The sequence below is a fragment of the Serinus canaria genome, chromosome 3 (genome assembly GCF_022539315.1).
Source record: "Serinus canaria isolate serCan28SL12 chromosome 3, serCan2020, whole genome shotgun sequence".
Lineage (NCBI taxonomy): Eukaryota > Metazoa > Chordata > Aves > Passeriformes > Fringillidae > Serinus > Serinus canaria.
The window spans coordinates 18,866,654-18,879,943 of record NC_066316.1 but is presented as its reverse complement, the minus strand read 5'-3'; the positions used below and the strand labels follow the sequence as shown (position 1 = coordinate 18,879,943).

General features: G+C 43.9%; 1 protein-coding gene across 2 annotated transcripts in view; it reads left to right on the top strand.

The window, feature by feature from the left end:
* Positions 1-8,032: 8,032 nt before the first annotated feature.
* The window catches only part of MARK1 (microtubule affinity regulating kinase 1), a 55,800-nt gene continuing 50,542 nt past the window's right edge, over positions 8,033-13,290 (top strand). Inside the window, exon 1 of one of the 2 annotated variants that reach the window (XM_030236249.2) lies at positions 8,033-8,405. In XM_030236249.2, the coding sequence (XP_030092109.1) occupies positions 8,355-8,405 (51 nt within the window). In that variant the 5' untranslated portion in view covers positions 8,033-8,354. The remainder of the gene's footprint in view (positions 8,406-13,290) is intronic. The other variant, XM_030236250.2, reaches the window with a different exon arrangement.

Genomic DNA, 13,290 nt, shown 5'->3' with positions numbered 1-13,290 from the left:
AAGTGGAATCTATCACCATGCACTATTTTAATATAATTACTAAGCATTAGCATTTGCTTTGGCCCACAAGATGAGTCACTGTCTGCATGAATGTTGATGGGGACCAGCTTGTCTGCTGGTATATACTGGGATAGTCCCACCAAGGTCACCAGAGAAGAGCTGTCTTACAGCCCTGGGGATTATGGCCCTGGCAGCTCTGCCACGAGCCTCACTGGGAGTCAGATCCAGTCTCCAGCACATTTTCTCTAGGAGGTAAATAAAATTAATAACTAACTAGGAATGAAAATGAGGGGAAGAAAAAATACTTGCGCAAATGTGTGTTTCCCTTTCAGTGATTCAAGTTTACTGCACATGCTACATCGAAACAAATCTTTGCAATTACATTTTTCTTGGGGGAAGGGAGGTGTTTTTTTTTTTTTTTCTGAACTCCTACACCCTGGTTAAAAGCTTAAAGCAGGCTGAGTTGTGCAAGGCTGTGTTGAGACTGATTAGACAGGAAAGCGCACTGTGACACTCCCATCCGTGTGAAAGAACGATGCAGCTTCTGAAGTCTGTCCTTGCCTTCCTTGATCTTCCTCCCACTTGTTCATGTCAGCAGTCCTGATGCAGGAGCAGGAGGTGCATCCAGTTCTTACTCAGCAACAACTGCTATGGAAATCAGAGGGAAGGGTGTGGGCCCAGCTGTTTTTTATCCATCATGATTTGAACTACTGTGAGTTCTTTCCTAGTAAAAGCTCAGTAAAAAGCTGACCAGAAGACCTTAAGATTTGTTGCAGTGGGTTTTTATACACTTCTTCAGGGTAAATATTGGGAATACAGGAGCAGTGCCAAAAGGAAGGCTTGAGACACAAATCTAAACTTATATACATATATATATATACATATATATATATATATATATATATATTTTAGCTTTGCAATAGAAATAAACTTTGTCATTGTCAAAGACAAACTTGCAAACCATTTTGGAATGTGTTCTTTGATCCCATTGAGATCTTCTGTCTAATGCTTCGTTGCAAACACATCAGACCTGCATAAAAAATGAAACTGTTCTAAGCAAACCATTAGCCTACTGAACTTGTTGCCAGATATTTTACTTAGATTTTTAGTACTCCTAAAAGACGCTGGACTTCAGTGTTTCATCTAAATGCCCTTGATTCATTTTACATCACTATCAATAACACTGAGTTATGAATATCCCAGAATAAAGTCTGGCATTTTCTTCCATCCCTGTAAGCACTGGCACCATCACTGAGCATTTTTGCTAACTTTAAACTAAGCTGATGAGTTACAGAGGGGAACAACTTTCCCTGTAGCAGCAGAGGGACAGATAGGAATGACTGGCCATGGTTAACCCCTGACAGATTTGAACAGTGACCTAGATACCAGAAGCACCTAACAACATGGAATAGAAACAAAATCCATAAACTTTATTAAATATAGTGTTGCATTTCATCCCACTGCAGAGACGTCATTATCATGATGTGGGCAAAGATGAAAATAGCACGCCTGGTACCATGCATTTATATAATGCATAATAATTCTTAGCAGACATAGAGCACTGTTCATTCTCAAAACACAATCACTTAAACCTCAATCAAACTGTGAGGTAGAGCAGTGTGTTGCTTCTTTTTACTTTTTTAATCATTCTTTTTCCCCTAAAACTTATTGAATAAGTGCATCATATCAAGGAACATCATATCTATGGCCAAATTCTGATCAAATTACTTTGGTGAAACTACTAATTATCTTTGAAGCCAATGGAAAACTTCCAGCAATATAACCAAAATCAGAATCTGGATCCTATTTATGTACATGCCATAAAGCTGAACTGCTGTTGGATAGCTCGGTACATCTAAAAATAACTCCTTTGGTTTATTTTTATCTCATTTTGGAAATCAGGTTCACATTGTTTCTTACTTCTCTGGTTAACCTAATAAGTAGAATGTGACAACATGCTTATTTTCTTGTTTGCTGTGTTCTCCTATCTGTTTCCAGACACCCTTCTTTCCCAGCTGGGAAAGCAAGATGATGTGGTTTTGCAAGGGAATGCTTCTGGTGGCAGACTAAGGCCCTGTATAGCCAGTTATCCCACCTCAAGAGTGGCCAGGTAATTCAGAGTAAGGTTCTCTTCCCTTTCCCTGCACCTGACTTTGGGGTGCTGCTTTTGTGCAGAGATTGAGTCAAATAAAAGTGAACTCTGCTGCCTATCATTCTCATCTGTTTGTTTTACACCCTTCTTACGATCTTCAAGAAGAATTCTAGAATCCATCCTCATTTAAATCCATGGCTGAAGCTATTGCAGTAAAGGTTACTGCCAGCTCTGTCTCAGCAGCTGTTATAGGAGGCCCAGATGCCCTTCCTTTGCTCCTGATAACCTTGGAGAAAGTGGGATGGATCTCAGCTTAGCCTTCAGTCCACTGTAAGATGAGGTCAGGACGACTCATGGCAGTCAGCAGCTGTTGGCCATTTTGTTCCGTATGCAGATTCTGGGAGGGATCAAATTTACTTTCTCTTGTGGAAGTAATGAATTCATTTGAACAGGCCATTGTGGTTGAACTGTTAAAAACTTCAGGAATGCCTGTGTCAGTTCTTTCCTTCCAACATTTTATTCTATCCTGTCATTTTGTCAATTAAGGCTATTCTGCCAGTTCACTGCAGTCAGCAGAAAACAAAAGAAGGCGACTGCTTTTTTTTTTTTGGAGGGGTGGAGGAGGGGCTAGGGGAAAAAAGTACCACATGACCAAGTCATTTTAAGCCTATAAAGTGGTAGAGTGACTCAATAAAAAATGAAACCTAGTATACTCAACAAGGTATTTTAACCAAATAAGGTATTACAAAAATAAGTAAAAAAATACTCACACAGAGAGACATACGCAGACACGCTAAATGCTGTAGTCAGAGGTTTAGCTCAAATATTTTTCTTCTTGGTCACCTTAAAATGGGCAGCGGAAAAACTTCAGACTGACCCCATGCTCCCTGAGGATTACATGGAGTCTTTGCCACAGAGACCTCCCTTTTACAGAATCATTGAATCAACTCAAAACAAATCTTGCAGTTGTCCCTGGATCAAAAGCTGTTCTTCCTTGGATCATAATATGCAATACTGCTGCAGGATAGCTCTGCACCTTTCTGCATCAAGGAGTTCTTGCTGTGCCACTGTAGAATACATCTTTGGAAAAATTAGATGCTGACAGGGATAGCAGCTCCATTTAGCACAGAGTTTCTGTTTCCACAGAAACCACACCACAGAAGTCTGCAGAGGGCAGATGTGGAGTGACAACATCTGTGACCACTTAGGTTAATTGCCTTTCCCAACTCTTCCCCCACTTCTGGTCTCTGGTGGCCCTCTGAAGATCAATGGCAGATCACCAGGCATCTTGTTGCAGGCTTTCTGCCATCCTGCCCCATCTCCTGGGGTTATCTAAAGCTGGTTTTAAAACTGTATCCAGAGGCTCCCCAAGGACTGCTTCTAGAGAGTCTGCTGTCTCCTTTTTCCGTGTTTTTCTCTCTGCTCCTGCACAGACCATTTAGACCCTCTTCTCCTCAGATCTACAGCTTACCAACAGTTCAGGAAGCTTCCCAGCTTCCTATAATGTAGAGGTGCATTGTTTCATTTGATAGCTCAGATACAACTATGATAGGAATAATAAAGACTTAAATTGTTATTTTACTCTTTAACATGCTTTCATAACAAATAAATATTTTCAGATAAAAGGAATGCCAAGATATTGCATATTCATTACAGATACTTCCAACACACTACATGGTTTTCATTATTACTCTCTGATAGTCTTTTCTAAGAATGTTAATGTTTCCCAAAAATGAATAGCAAAAAAGATGTTGTCAGTGCTGATGCATGAAAATTATTCAAGCCTTGCCTCCTCTGCCAAGATACTAACCTAAATTCAAGCTACAAATAAATAAAAAAAAAAGGAAAGAAAAAAATACTTTTTTAAAAAGTAAGTTTGAACTACTAAAAGCCAAAAAATGCTGCAGCAAAGAAAACAAGGGGTGAAATTCACAGAGTTGCCATTGCCCCAGGTTTCATTGTGGTTCTACCTCGGTACTATGGTGGCTTGCTGGTTTCCTTCTGAAACTCTTCAGATGTGGGAAGAAGTTGGCTGAAGAGGCTGGGGGCATCAAAAGAAAGATGAGATATCAAAGCTGAAGGAAACAATCAGAACTAGCTATTTTTAGCTATGGTTATCAAGAGACAGTACAGAGATCTTTAACATAGTGGGACCAGTTTACAAGACCCTTCTGGTTTTTTAAGCCATCAGAGACTTACCCAGGGATAGAGCAACTGCCCTTACAAGCTTCTTCAGACCATCAGCAGCCCACATGTTTAAGAGGTAATTCTCTCTTCTCTGGAGTAGATTTTCTGATACCATTTTAGAGGCCTTGGGGATGTGTAAGAAATTTCTGCAACAACAAAGCTGTACTGTGATTTTATTATCCTTCTCCCAGACGTCCAGGCTAATCAGTGACAAATGCTGCTTTTATTTACCGCTTTCATATAGAAAAGTTCTTACATGGATATTCTTAGGGCAGTTCTTTGTAATGGCATTGTAACAATAAAAAACTTCAGTCACCAAGAAAAAGTGAAGACACGAACTTAACCACAAAATTTCAGTACAACTGACCTTGAGACAAATTCTGGCCTGTTAAATGTATTTAAACATTTTGGGGAGCTTTTTTGCACATACATGATAAGAGTATTCCCAAAATGTACGGCTTACTATTAACAAAAACCCCCTTATTTGTTTTCAGGTTTAAAGTATTAGGACAAATTATAAGTTACTTAACTTTCCACTAAGATTGTACTTCCTAATGATTCTTACAGCAAAATCTGAATCTTGAATGTAACTATTAACATATTTACAAAGTCTACATATATTCTGCGTACATGTCATTTTTTTCCAGTGTCCATCATGAAAGTACACAATCCATGGAGCCCTGTACCTGTAGTTTGTAATAACCTCAGGATTCCTTAATGCTATTGCATCCTTACTGCATGCAGCTGGAGATACTTTACTCTTTCATATTTGCCAGGTCTTTCATTTAGTTTTCCACACTACAGTAGATGTCCTGGTGTAATGAAAAGCAATAAAGAACATGATTTTGCTCTGTTCTATTCACATCTCAGTGGTCACCTGTTCCCGTGTTATTTCTGAACCTCTCACCCTTTTGCTGTTGAGAACTAAATTTGAAAATTGTAGGAAAAAATTTCATTCAAGCCAATGTCTGAAATCACTACTACAGTAGTGGATGGGATTTGGGTCCTAGTAAGGTGGTGGAATATCCACGTTTTCAGTGCTGAAATTGAAGTCACTCACTAAATATACATCATTCCTGCTGGGCACTAAGCAGGACTTAATACTGCTTGAAGCAACAATAAGTTTTGGCATATTTAAGTTGCAGGTCTCAGACAGTTTGAAGTTTTCTCCTTTCAGGCTATTTTTGTGCTCAGCCCAGTGCCTTTCTTCTGCTTTGTCTCTTTAGAGAGTGACTAAGTTATGACAGGACTATCTCTGTGGTCACCTTCTCTTCCATGCAGCTCTTCAGTCATTGTCCCTGCATTTTCCCATCTGGGGGAAACATGAAGCCTGCAATAATAACACAACAAAATTAAATAGGGCTATTAAATGAATGACTGACCTTGGTAACATGAAAGAAGATAACAACAGTAACAACCATGGCCAAAACAACTGCAAAGCAGATCTCTGGATAACAAGAATTACTACATTATTACACTTTTAATTTCTGATTAAATTTTCCTATGAAATACTGACCAAAGCTTATTCAAATTGTAAGGCAGGAAGTCTCTCTAAGCTTTGCCTTAGTTAGTGGTGCCATTAAACACATTTAGAAGACATTGGAGCTTACACATCTTTCTTCCCTGACCACAGGGGCATACACAAATCCATACCAGGATGGGTTTGCATCAGTGGGAGTTTTGACCAAGTAAGGATTGCAGAGTCAGGCCCCACACAGAGCCCTAGACATAGTCTTGTTCTTACTTGGAATAAAAGTGAGTGCATTTTGATGAGCTAAGCAACTAAACTGGGTTAATATCCAGTTTGTCAACAAACTTGTTTTGGCATGCCGGCTAGACCATGGCTGCTTACCTTGAATAAACCCAATCGTGGATTATTTCGTTCCCAGTAAAATGAAGGACCCTATAATTTCCTTTGCAGATGGTAGCTCCAGCTCTGTGAGGAGACAGCTAGGAATTCACAGAAGCCCTTGCCAGGGTTTGGGAGGCTTTGGTCCGAGGATGAGCTGGAAACCTCTATCATTTCCAGACTGACAAATCATGCATGCTCAGAGCAACACAATGCTGAACGTGCAAAAGGCAAGTCCAGTTACGCTGCTCCTACAACATGGGGATCTCTGCCTGTGCCTGCATCAGCTGTTTTCCCAAATATGTGGAAAACTCCACTGTGGCTGACCAGTGCTGAGGAGCTGGGGGTACCTCTTGAATGACACCATAATTAATATAGCCAGAATTAAAAATACACTACTAGTGTGTTGACCTATACATACAGATGCATATATATGTGTTATTTATAAGTAATGTATGTCAGTGCTCTTTCATGAGCACGTAAGAGCTTCCTGTAGATAGATACACAACTCATGAAGTGCCTTCCCAAGTGTTTTCCTAAGGAAGGTTTTCCAGAACAAGGATTGTGTTTACAGAATTTACAAAATGTTTACAGCCTCAGCTACACAAATTTGTCAAAATATTGCAAGGGAACTTCAGACCCACTATTTTGCTTCTGGTGCAGGGGAAGTTGGGGGATTTCTTGCATTTTTTTTGCAGATTGTTTTTAGAATTTGATGAAGGGTTTGGCTGGTTTTCCAGCAAAAGCTGCTGTTGTGTAAACATTAGTAACTTCTCAAAGACAAAAATGAGTGTATGGTTCTAGTTTTAAGCACATGAGGTCATTGGTTTAGCATTCAAGGACTGTTGGCTGGTAGGATATGAGCGGAGGGATGCGCTGCATGGTCTTGTTGATTCCATTTCAGCTTCAAGAGGATAAAGGAGGCTGGCAGGCTGGCTGAGGTGCACAAATAAAAGGTTTGATCTACACAGATGCTCTGACGCTGACACAGGGTTTTACAAGCCTCCAGAGAATGCATGAATTGCAGACTTGAAGCTGTGCTAGAGGCAGAAGGGCTGCCCACTGCCCTTCCTCATACTCCTGGTTACCAGAGACAAAGGAGAACCAAGGAGGGACAGCTGCTGGCAATCCACTAACATCAGCGGCCCCAGCACCCCAAGGTCTCTGTCCCACAGTCCACACAAGGGAGGGTGGAGCTCCCCACGCCAGGGACTGGACGAGCCGCACCGGCTCTCTCTCTCGGAGGCCTCTACACCCTGCCAGGCTGACGGACACGCCCGCTCTCCCGGCAGGCCCTGACTCCGGAGCACTGCCGACACGCCCTCCCCACGGCGGAGCATCACACCTGTCCCACAGAAGCACAGGCCTTACCGAGTTGGAAGGGACCGACAAGGACCATCGAGTCCCATTCCTGGCTCTGCACAGGACAGTCCTAAGAACCACACTATGTGCCTGAAAGTGCTGTCCTAAAGCTTTTTAACTCTCTCAGGCTGGTGCTATGACCACTTCCCTGGGGAGCCCGTTCCAGCGCCCAACCACCTCTGGGCGATGAACCGTTTCCTGATATCCAACATAAAGCTCCCCTGACCGAGCTCCAGGCCATTCTCTCGGGTCCTGTCACTGGTCACCACAAAGAGATCGGTCCTGCCTCTTCTTAACTATGAGATCCCACTTCACTTCAGCCCCGAGCCCAGGGCGCGCTCCCGCCCGGCCCCCACCTAGGCTGGGCCCGTGACGGAGCCGCGGCCACCCCGGCGCTGGCGCCACAGCAGTGTCCGCCCGCGCTTGCCGCGCCCGCCCGTACCGCCCGGCGCTTCCTGCGGCGGGGCCGACAGGGCGGGGGCGGGCAGGGGGAGGAGGCGGAGGAGGAGGAGGGGAGAAGCGGGGGAGCGAGGGAGCGAGGCGGAGTTGCCACCGCCGCCGGATGCTGCAGGGAGGCGCCGCGGCCCCCCTGCGCTGCCGGTCGCTCACCTGAGCGGGCAGGAGGGCGGGGGAGGAGGAGGAGCTGGCGGCCGAGCTGTGCGGAGCCCAGCGGCAGCGAGGCGGGACGGAGGGGTAGCCAAGCGGTCGGGCGAGGCGATGGCACCGGGTGCGTAGCGGGCAGGAGGCCCCGCGTCCCACCGTTTGTGCCCGGCTGCCGGCGAGGGTGGCCGGCGGGCTCTGCCGAGGCCTAGGAGCGGCCTTTCCCCTCGGAGCGCCGGGCGCGGTTCCACCGCGGCCCGCACGATGTCCACCCGCACGCCGCTGCCCACCGTCAATGAGCGGGACACGGAGAACGTGAGTGTCGCCCCGGGACCCACCTCCCTCCCTGTCGCCCTCCTCCTCTCTCCGGTACCCGGTGGTGGCCCGGGCCTTCGTGCCGCCCAGGCCGAGTGCCCCAGGAGCGGGCGGGCCGCGGCCGTGCCGAGCGCCGGGCCGGCACCGCTGCCTGCCCGCGACCCAGGTTCCTCCATGCGGCGCTGCCGGGGCGGGTCCGGCCCGCTGCGCTCCACGTCGGCCCAGCCCGCCCGCGGCGCCGGGCCTCCCGCTGGGTGCCCTCCAACAAGCCCTTCTAGCACTGCTGGGCTGGGCCGGGCCGGGCCGGGCCGGGCCGGGCTGCGCTGCCCTTATATGTCCTCGGTTGTCGGCGCACACGGGTTGCTGGCTGCGGGCCCCCGCCGGCGAGAGGCCTGTAGCCCCTGCGGGCGGCAGCCGGGGTGCCCCGCCTTAGGGCGGCCCCCACACACGGCACCTCCGCTCCTGCCTTGGGATATCCACTTGTGGGCTGTCTGACAGCCTGGTTTTTGGCCTTGTGCTTACCTTTTGGGGTTCAGCGGCACTTGCTCTTTGTTCGATTTACACCTCCAAGACGGTCTCTGGTGTTGTTGTATTCCTTCCTCTGCTTTGCTTTGTGTTGCCTCTGAGAGAGGCTGTAGTCGTGTCCTTGGTTCTTCCCGAGTTCGTTGTATCTTCCTTTGTGCTCAGTTTAAGTATTTTTGCGGTCCTCTCTGCTCTGCCCGGACTCGATGGAGTGGTGTTCTCTTATGTAGTGGTCTTTCATAGAAAATAATCAGTCTTGGCTATGATGGACGGTGTACCTGAGGAATGCTGGACCATGTCTGGTCCTGTCCATTGGTGGTGATTATTTACATAGGTGGTAGTGTGGGAGTTGGGAAATTTTCCTCTTGGGTGAGGGGACCAGTGTTAAAAGCACTGTTGTTTGCAATATGTGTACTTAATTGCCTTTGGGGGGGTGGCAGAAAGGAGGGGGAAAAGGAGTCATAAGAAATATAACACGTGCAGTCATATCCACCTTCTATTTGTGTGGAAAGTGATTGGTAAGAAACGAAGGAAGATGGCCTAGTGGGCTGAAATGGGTTGGAGAAGCTGCTTGTTTTTAGTGCATCAGTCTATTCTATAGATATTCTGGCTAGTAGCAGGAGCCCCTGAGGTTTGTGTCTGTACAAGCCTAAGCAGTAGTGCTTCCTGAATAGGTTACTGACTGATATGAAATGTAAAGTGAATGTGAGAAGATGATTTGTAAGACAAAGGTAACAGAAAGAGGTAATATAGCTAGAGAAGTGAAACCCCAGTGTGGTGAATTATTGTAATGAGATTTTAGTATCAGTCACTCAGTGGAAGTTTAATTGATACAGCAATATCAGACTTATTACTAGTTAAAGCAAATAGATGTGTTTGGTCTGTCCTTACTCTTCATGGACTGATGAGTTCTGCATTACTGTAAGAACAAAAGCAAGTGCTTGGGATGAAAATTTTGATTTAATTACATGAATAAGTCCAGGTTTGTGTGATTCATGTTATTCACGAGTCTCTATTTCAAATGTATAAAGGAATATAGATGGGAGGCAGATGACAGGAAAGGATAAGAAGTATTTATGTATATATCCAATAATATAGTCCATAAGATTTACACAAGGCAAGTGGAAATATTTTCAAATATCATAATCTTTTAAGGAATGAAAACTTCAAAGTGTCAGTCGTTAATTTAGAAAATATTTTGCTACTCATGAACGCTCAGTTTTGAAACCTAAGGAATATTAAGTGTTAGGTTTTTATTATTGTAATTTCAGAGAGTGCATTGGGTATCTGAAACACCTAGGTTTTTACAGGGTATCAGAATACTTAAAATTGCACATTTGCTTCTGAAAACCTTGGTGTAAGTCTGAAACTTCATACTAATGAGTATAATCTTCTAGCCAGATAAGTGCCAAAGATCTGTGCAGTTGTAAGTTCCCAAATCTGCACAGAGTTACTCCAGTGCTGTCATTAGTGAGCGTCCACAGGATTTTGGAGCAGAGACCTTGAGCTCTGCCTGTTGGGCAGCCCTGGGAGCTGTCCTGGCCACCCGTGGTGTCTCTTATGTCAGACCTTTGGCTAAAGTGGCAAATGTAGGATGAAGGAGGAGGAGTAGGTGGTCCATTGCTGACTTCCTGATCAGCAGCATTCCTTGATTTAAAATGGATTCTGTGAATATGAGGCTCTTAAATTACTTTTAATGTGCTTCCTTCTGCTAATAAACTCTTAAGGGACTGGGGAACTGTTTATGCTGGGGGCTCATCATGGACAAAGTCGAGGTAGTAAGCTCTCGGTAACCGAGGTGGTGAGAAGTTGTAAGTAAAAGGAGAAGTAATTGGGAAGAGTGAGGAATTAAGGAGCTGGTAAAGAAGTCCATCTTTGTAGTGCATATTTCCAGTTCTCCGGCATGTATATTAGCAAAGTTCTCCTGAGCAGCTCATGGTGATCTTCAGGCGAGGCTCTTTTCTTTCACCTGGTGTTCATGGCCATCTCGCAGTGTTGCTCCATTGTATGACTCCCAAGTGGCAGACTGGAGCTCTGTGTTGGGAGAGAGCTGATTGATGCTTCTGAGTACAACCCTGTATATGTGTACAGCTGTGCTCTGCGCATGGGGTGAGGTTGTTGCATGAAATCATGGGGAGCTTCCCTGCCACCACCACCCCCTGTCTCTTGGCAGCTGCTTTCAGTACTTTGAAAGAGAAAATAAATAAAATTTTAATGTGTGCTTTTCTCAGTGAGTGTGCAAGCATTTGTGTTATCATTTGAAAAAAGAAATTATAATATTTGGAATAGCACCTATCATAGAGAATATACATTCTTTGAGGAATTACAGGAGTTCCTGGTAGGATGGGTGAAAAACTTGCTTGTTTCCATAATGCCTTTTGGCTCTTGTCCCACAGTGCCCTTTGAAAATATTTTAGAAGAGATAAGATCAGGCAGCATATTACTTTATCAAGTCCTAATCAGAAAGCTGGAGTGAAGGGACAGACAACAGGTAGAGGAAGCCAGGGCCTGGGAAGCATCAGAGTGTATGTAACTGATAGGTCTGCCCTGTGGAGCTTTTCACTCCTTTTCTTTGCCTTTTTTTGCTATTCCTGACATCTCCCAGTGCTATGATTAGTTTCCCTAGCAATATGTCCGAAAATACTTTTCACTGGACATGTTATTTCTCGTTCATGAAAGCTGTGTTTAAGGAAGCAAATTAGATTATGATTATCAAACACTTATTCTTACTAAATTTATTTGGAATCTTGGGGAAATTAATGGGTGGAGGGCAGTACTGTATTTTCATGTGTATTACTGGATTAGTTTTTTCAAGTGAGGGGTAAGAGCAGTATTCAAAATAATAATTTTCCCTGTGTTTTGATTTTGTACGCATAACTATTTACAGCCTCTTCTTGGTACACTACCTGTCACAGTCTACAAAAAAATGTATCACTGTATTCAAACAATTGCACTTGGAGTTAGTTTGGGTGAACTGAGATTCCCATCTCTGCTGTTGATGGATAAAGAGAAGGACAGGAATCAGAAGTTTTGAGCTAGAGTATTTCTTCTGTTTTCAATGAGTTGGTATTAATTGAGGAAAGAGGGGCTTTTATGTTTTTACCTTCATAATATGTTGCCTTGTATTGTGTCATTTAATTGAGGAACAGTTTTCCTGAATCAAGGCAAAAGAGAAGAAAGACATAGGTAATGTATTCTCTTAGATGTTTTTGGGGAGCTCTGTGTAAGAAAAGACTCAGAGATTCAACAGTTGGCTCTATATTACTTGCTGTACAATTCTTTCAGTTAATAAGAATGAGCATGCTCAAAGTAGTTTGCTTTTTCTGACATAAGGACCTCTTAGTCTGGCATAAGAATACTTTTTTTTCCTCCTATAGTAGAAGTAATTCAATCTTTTGAAGGCATTGCTATTATGTGTGAAGGTATTGCTGTTTACTTGTGCAGTGGTTTCACCTATCTAGCTAAGTTTTAAGGTATTTTTTTGTTTTGTACTTTTCAAATTCCTCGAAGTTGTTTAATTCTTCTGGTGCAATCTCGCATGTTTACAGTGGAAGAAGAAATGAACAAGGCAGGAGTGCTGGATGATAACTCTGGCCAGAGTCAAGGGAGGAATGTGGGAATTGTGGTTTGTCTTACCTAGCCAGTGCTTTGTGAGAACGATTGACATGTCATGGCAGGGGAAGTTTTAAGAAGGATAAACCAGTGACATATGACCATGTGATTTCCTTCATTATCATACAAGTAGTTATAACTTTGACACATTCACACCCATTTGTGGGTTAGCTACCAGAGGGAGACAACTCAGATGCCAGCTCACGTGGGTGTGGTTAAGGATGCCCTTCTGACCGGGGAGCCTACGGGACAGCTGCAATTTAAAGAGGAAAGAAGTTGAATAGGGCAAGAGATAAGAGGATAGAATGAAATGGTCAAGTTGGGATGATAATGATTATACCATGTTTAATTTCTTTCTGTTTTTTTTTTTTTTTTCCCTTTCTGGATTTGCTTTTGCACAATAAGAACACATGGTTTTGATTTGGACAGAGGGGGTGTGGGAGAAAGTATCTGACAAGAATTCTTTCCTTCAGTGCCTTAAGCAGAAGAATGGCCTAATTTCCAAGCCTTATGGGTTCAAGAGTACAGCTGTATCTTTCTTATCCACTGGAGATGGACTTGAGCAAAGTGAAGAACGCCTGAGTTTTTTCCATGCTCGTTTGTTTTCCTTGATCATAAATACACCATAAGGTTCTATGTTTGTTGAAACAGTAAGAAGAGAGTATGTGCTCCTAATCTTGTTTTGAAGGTTCATGTTTTCTCTGTGCAGATTTTCTCTTGTTGTTGTTATTTTGCTTCACATATGGATTGA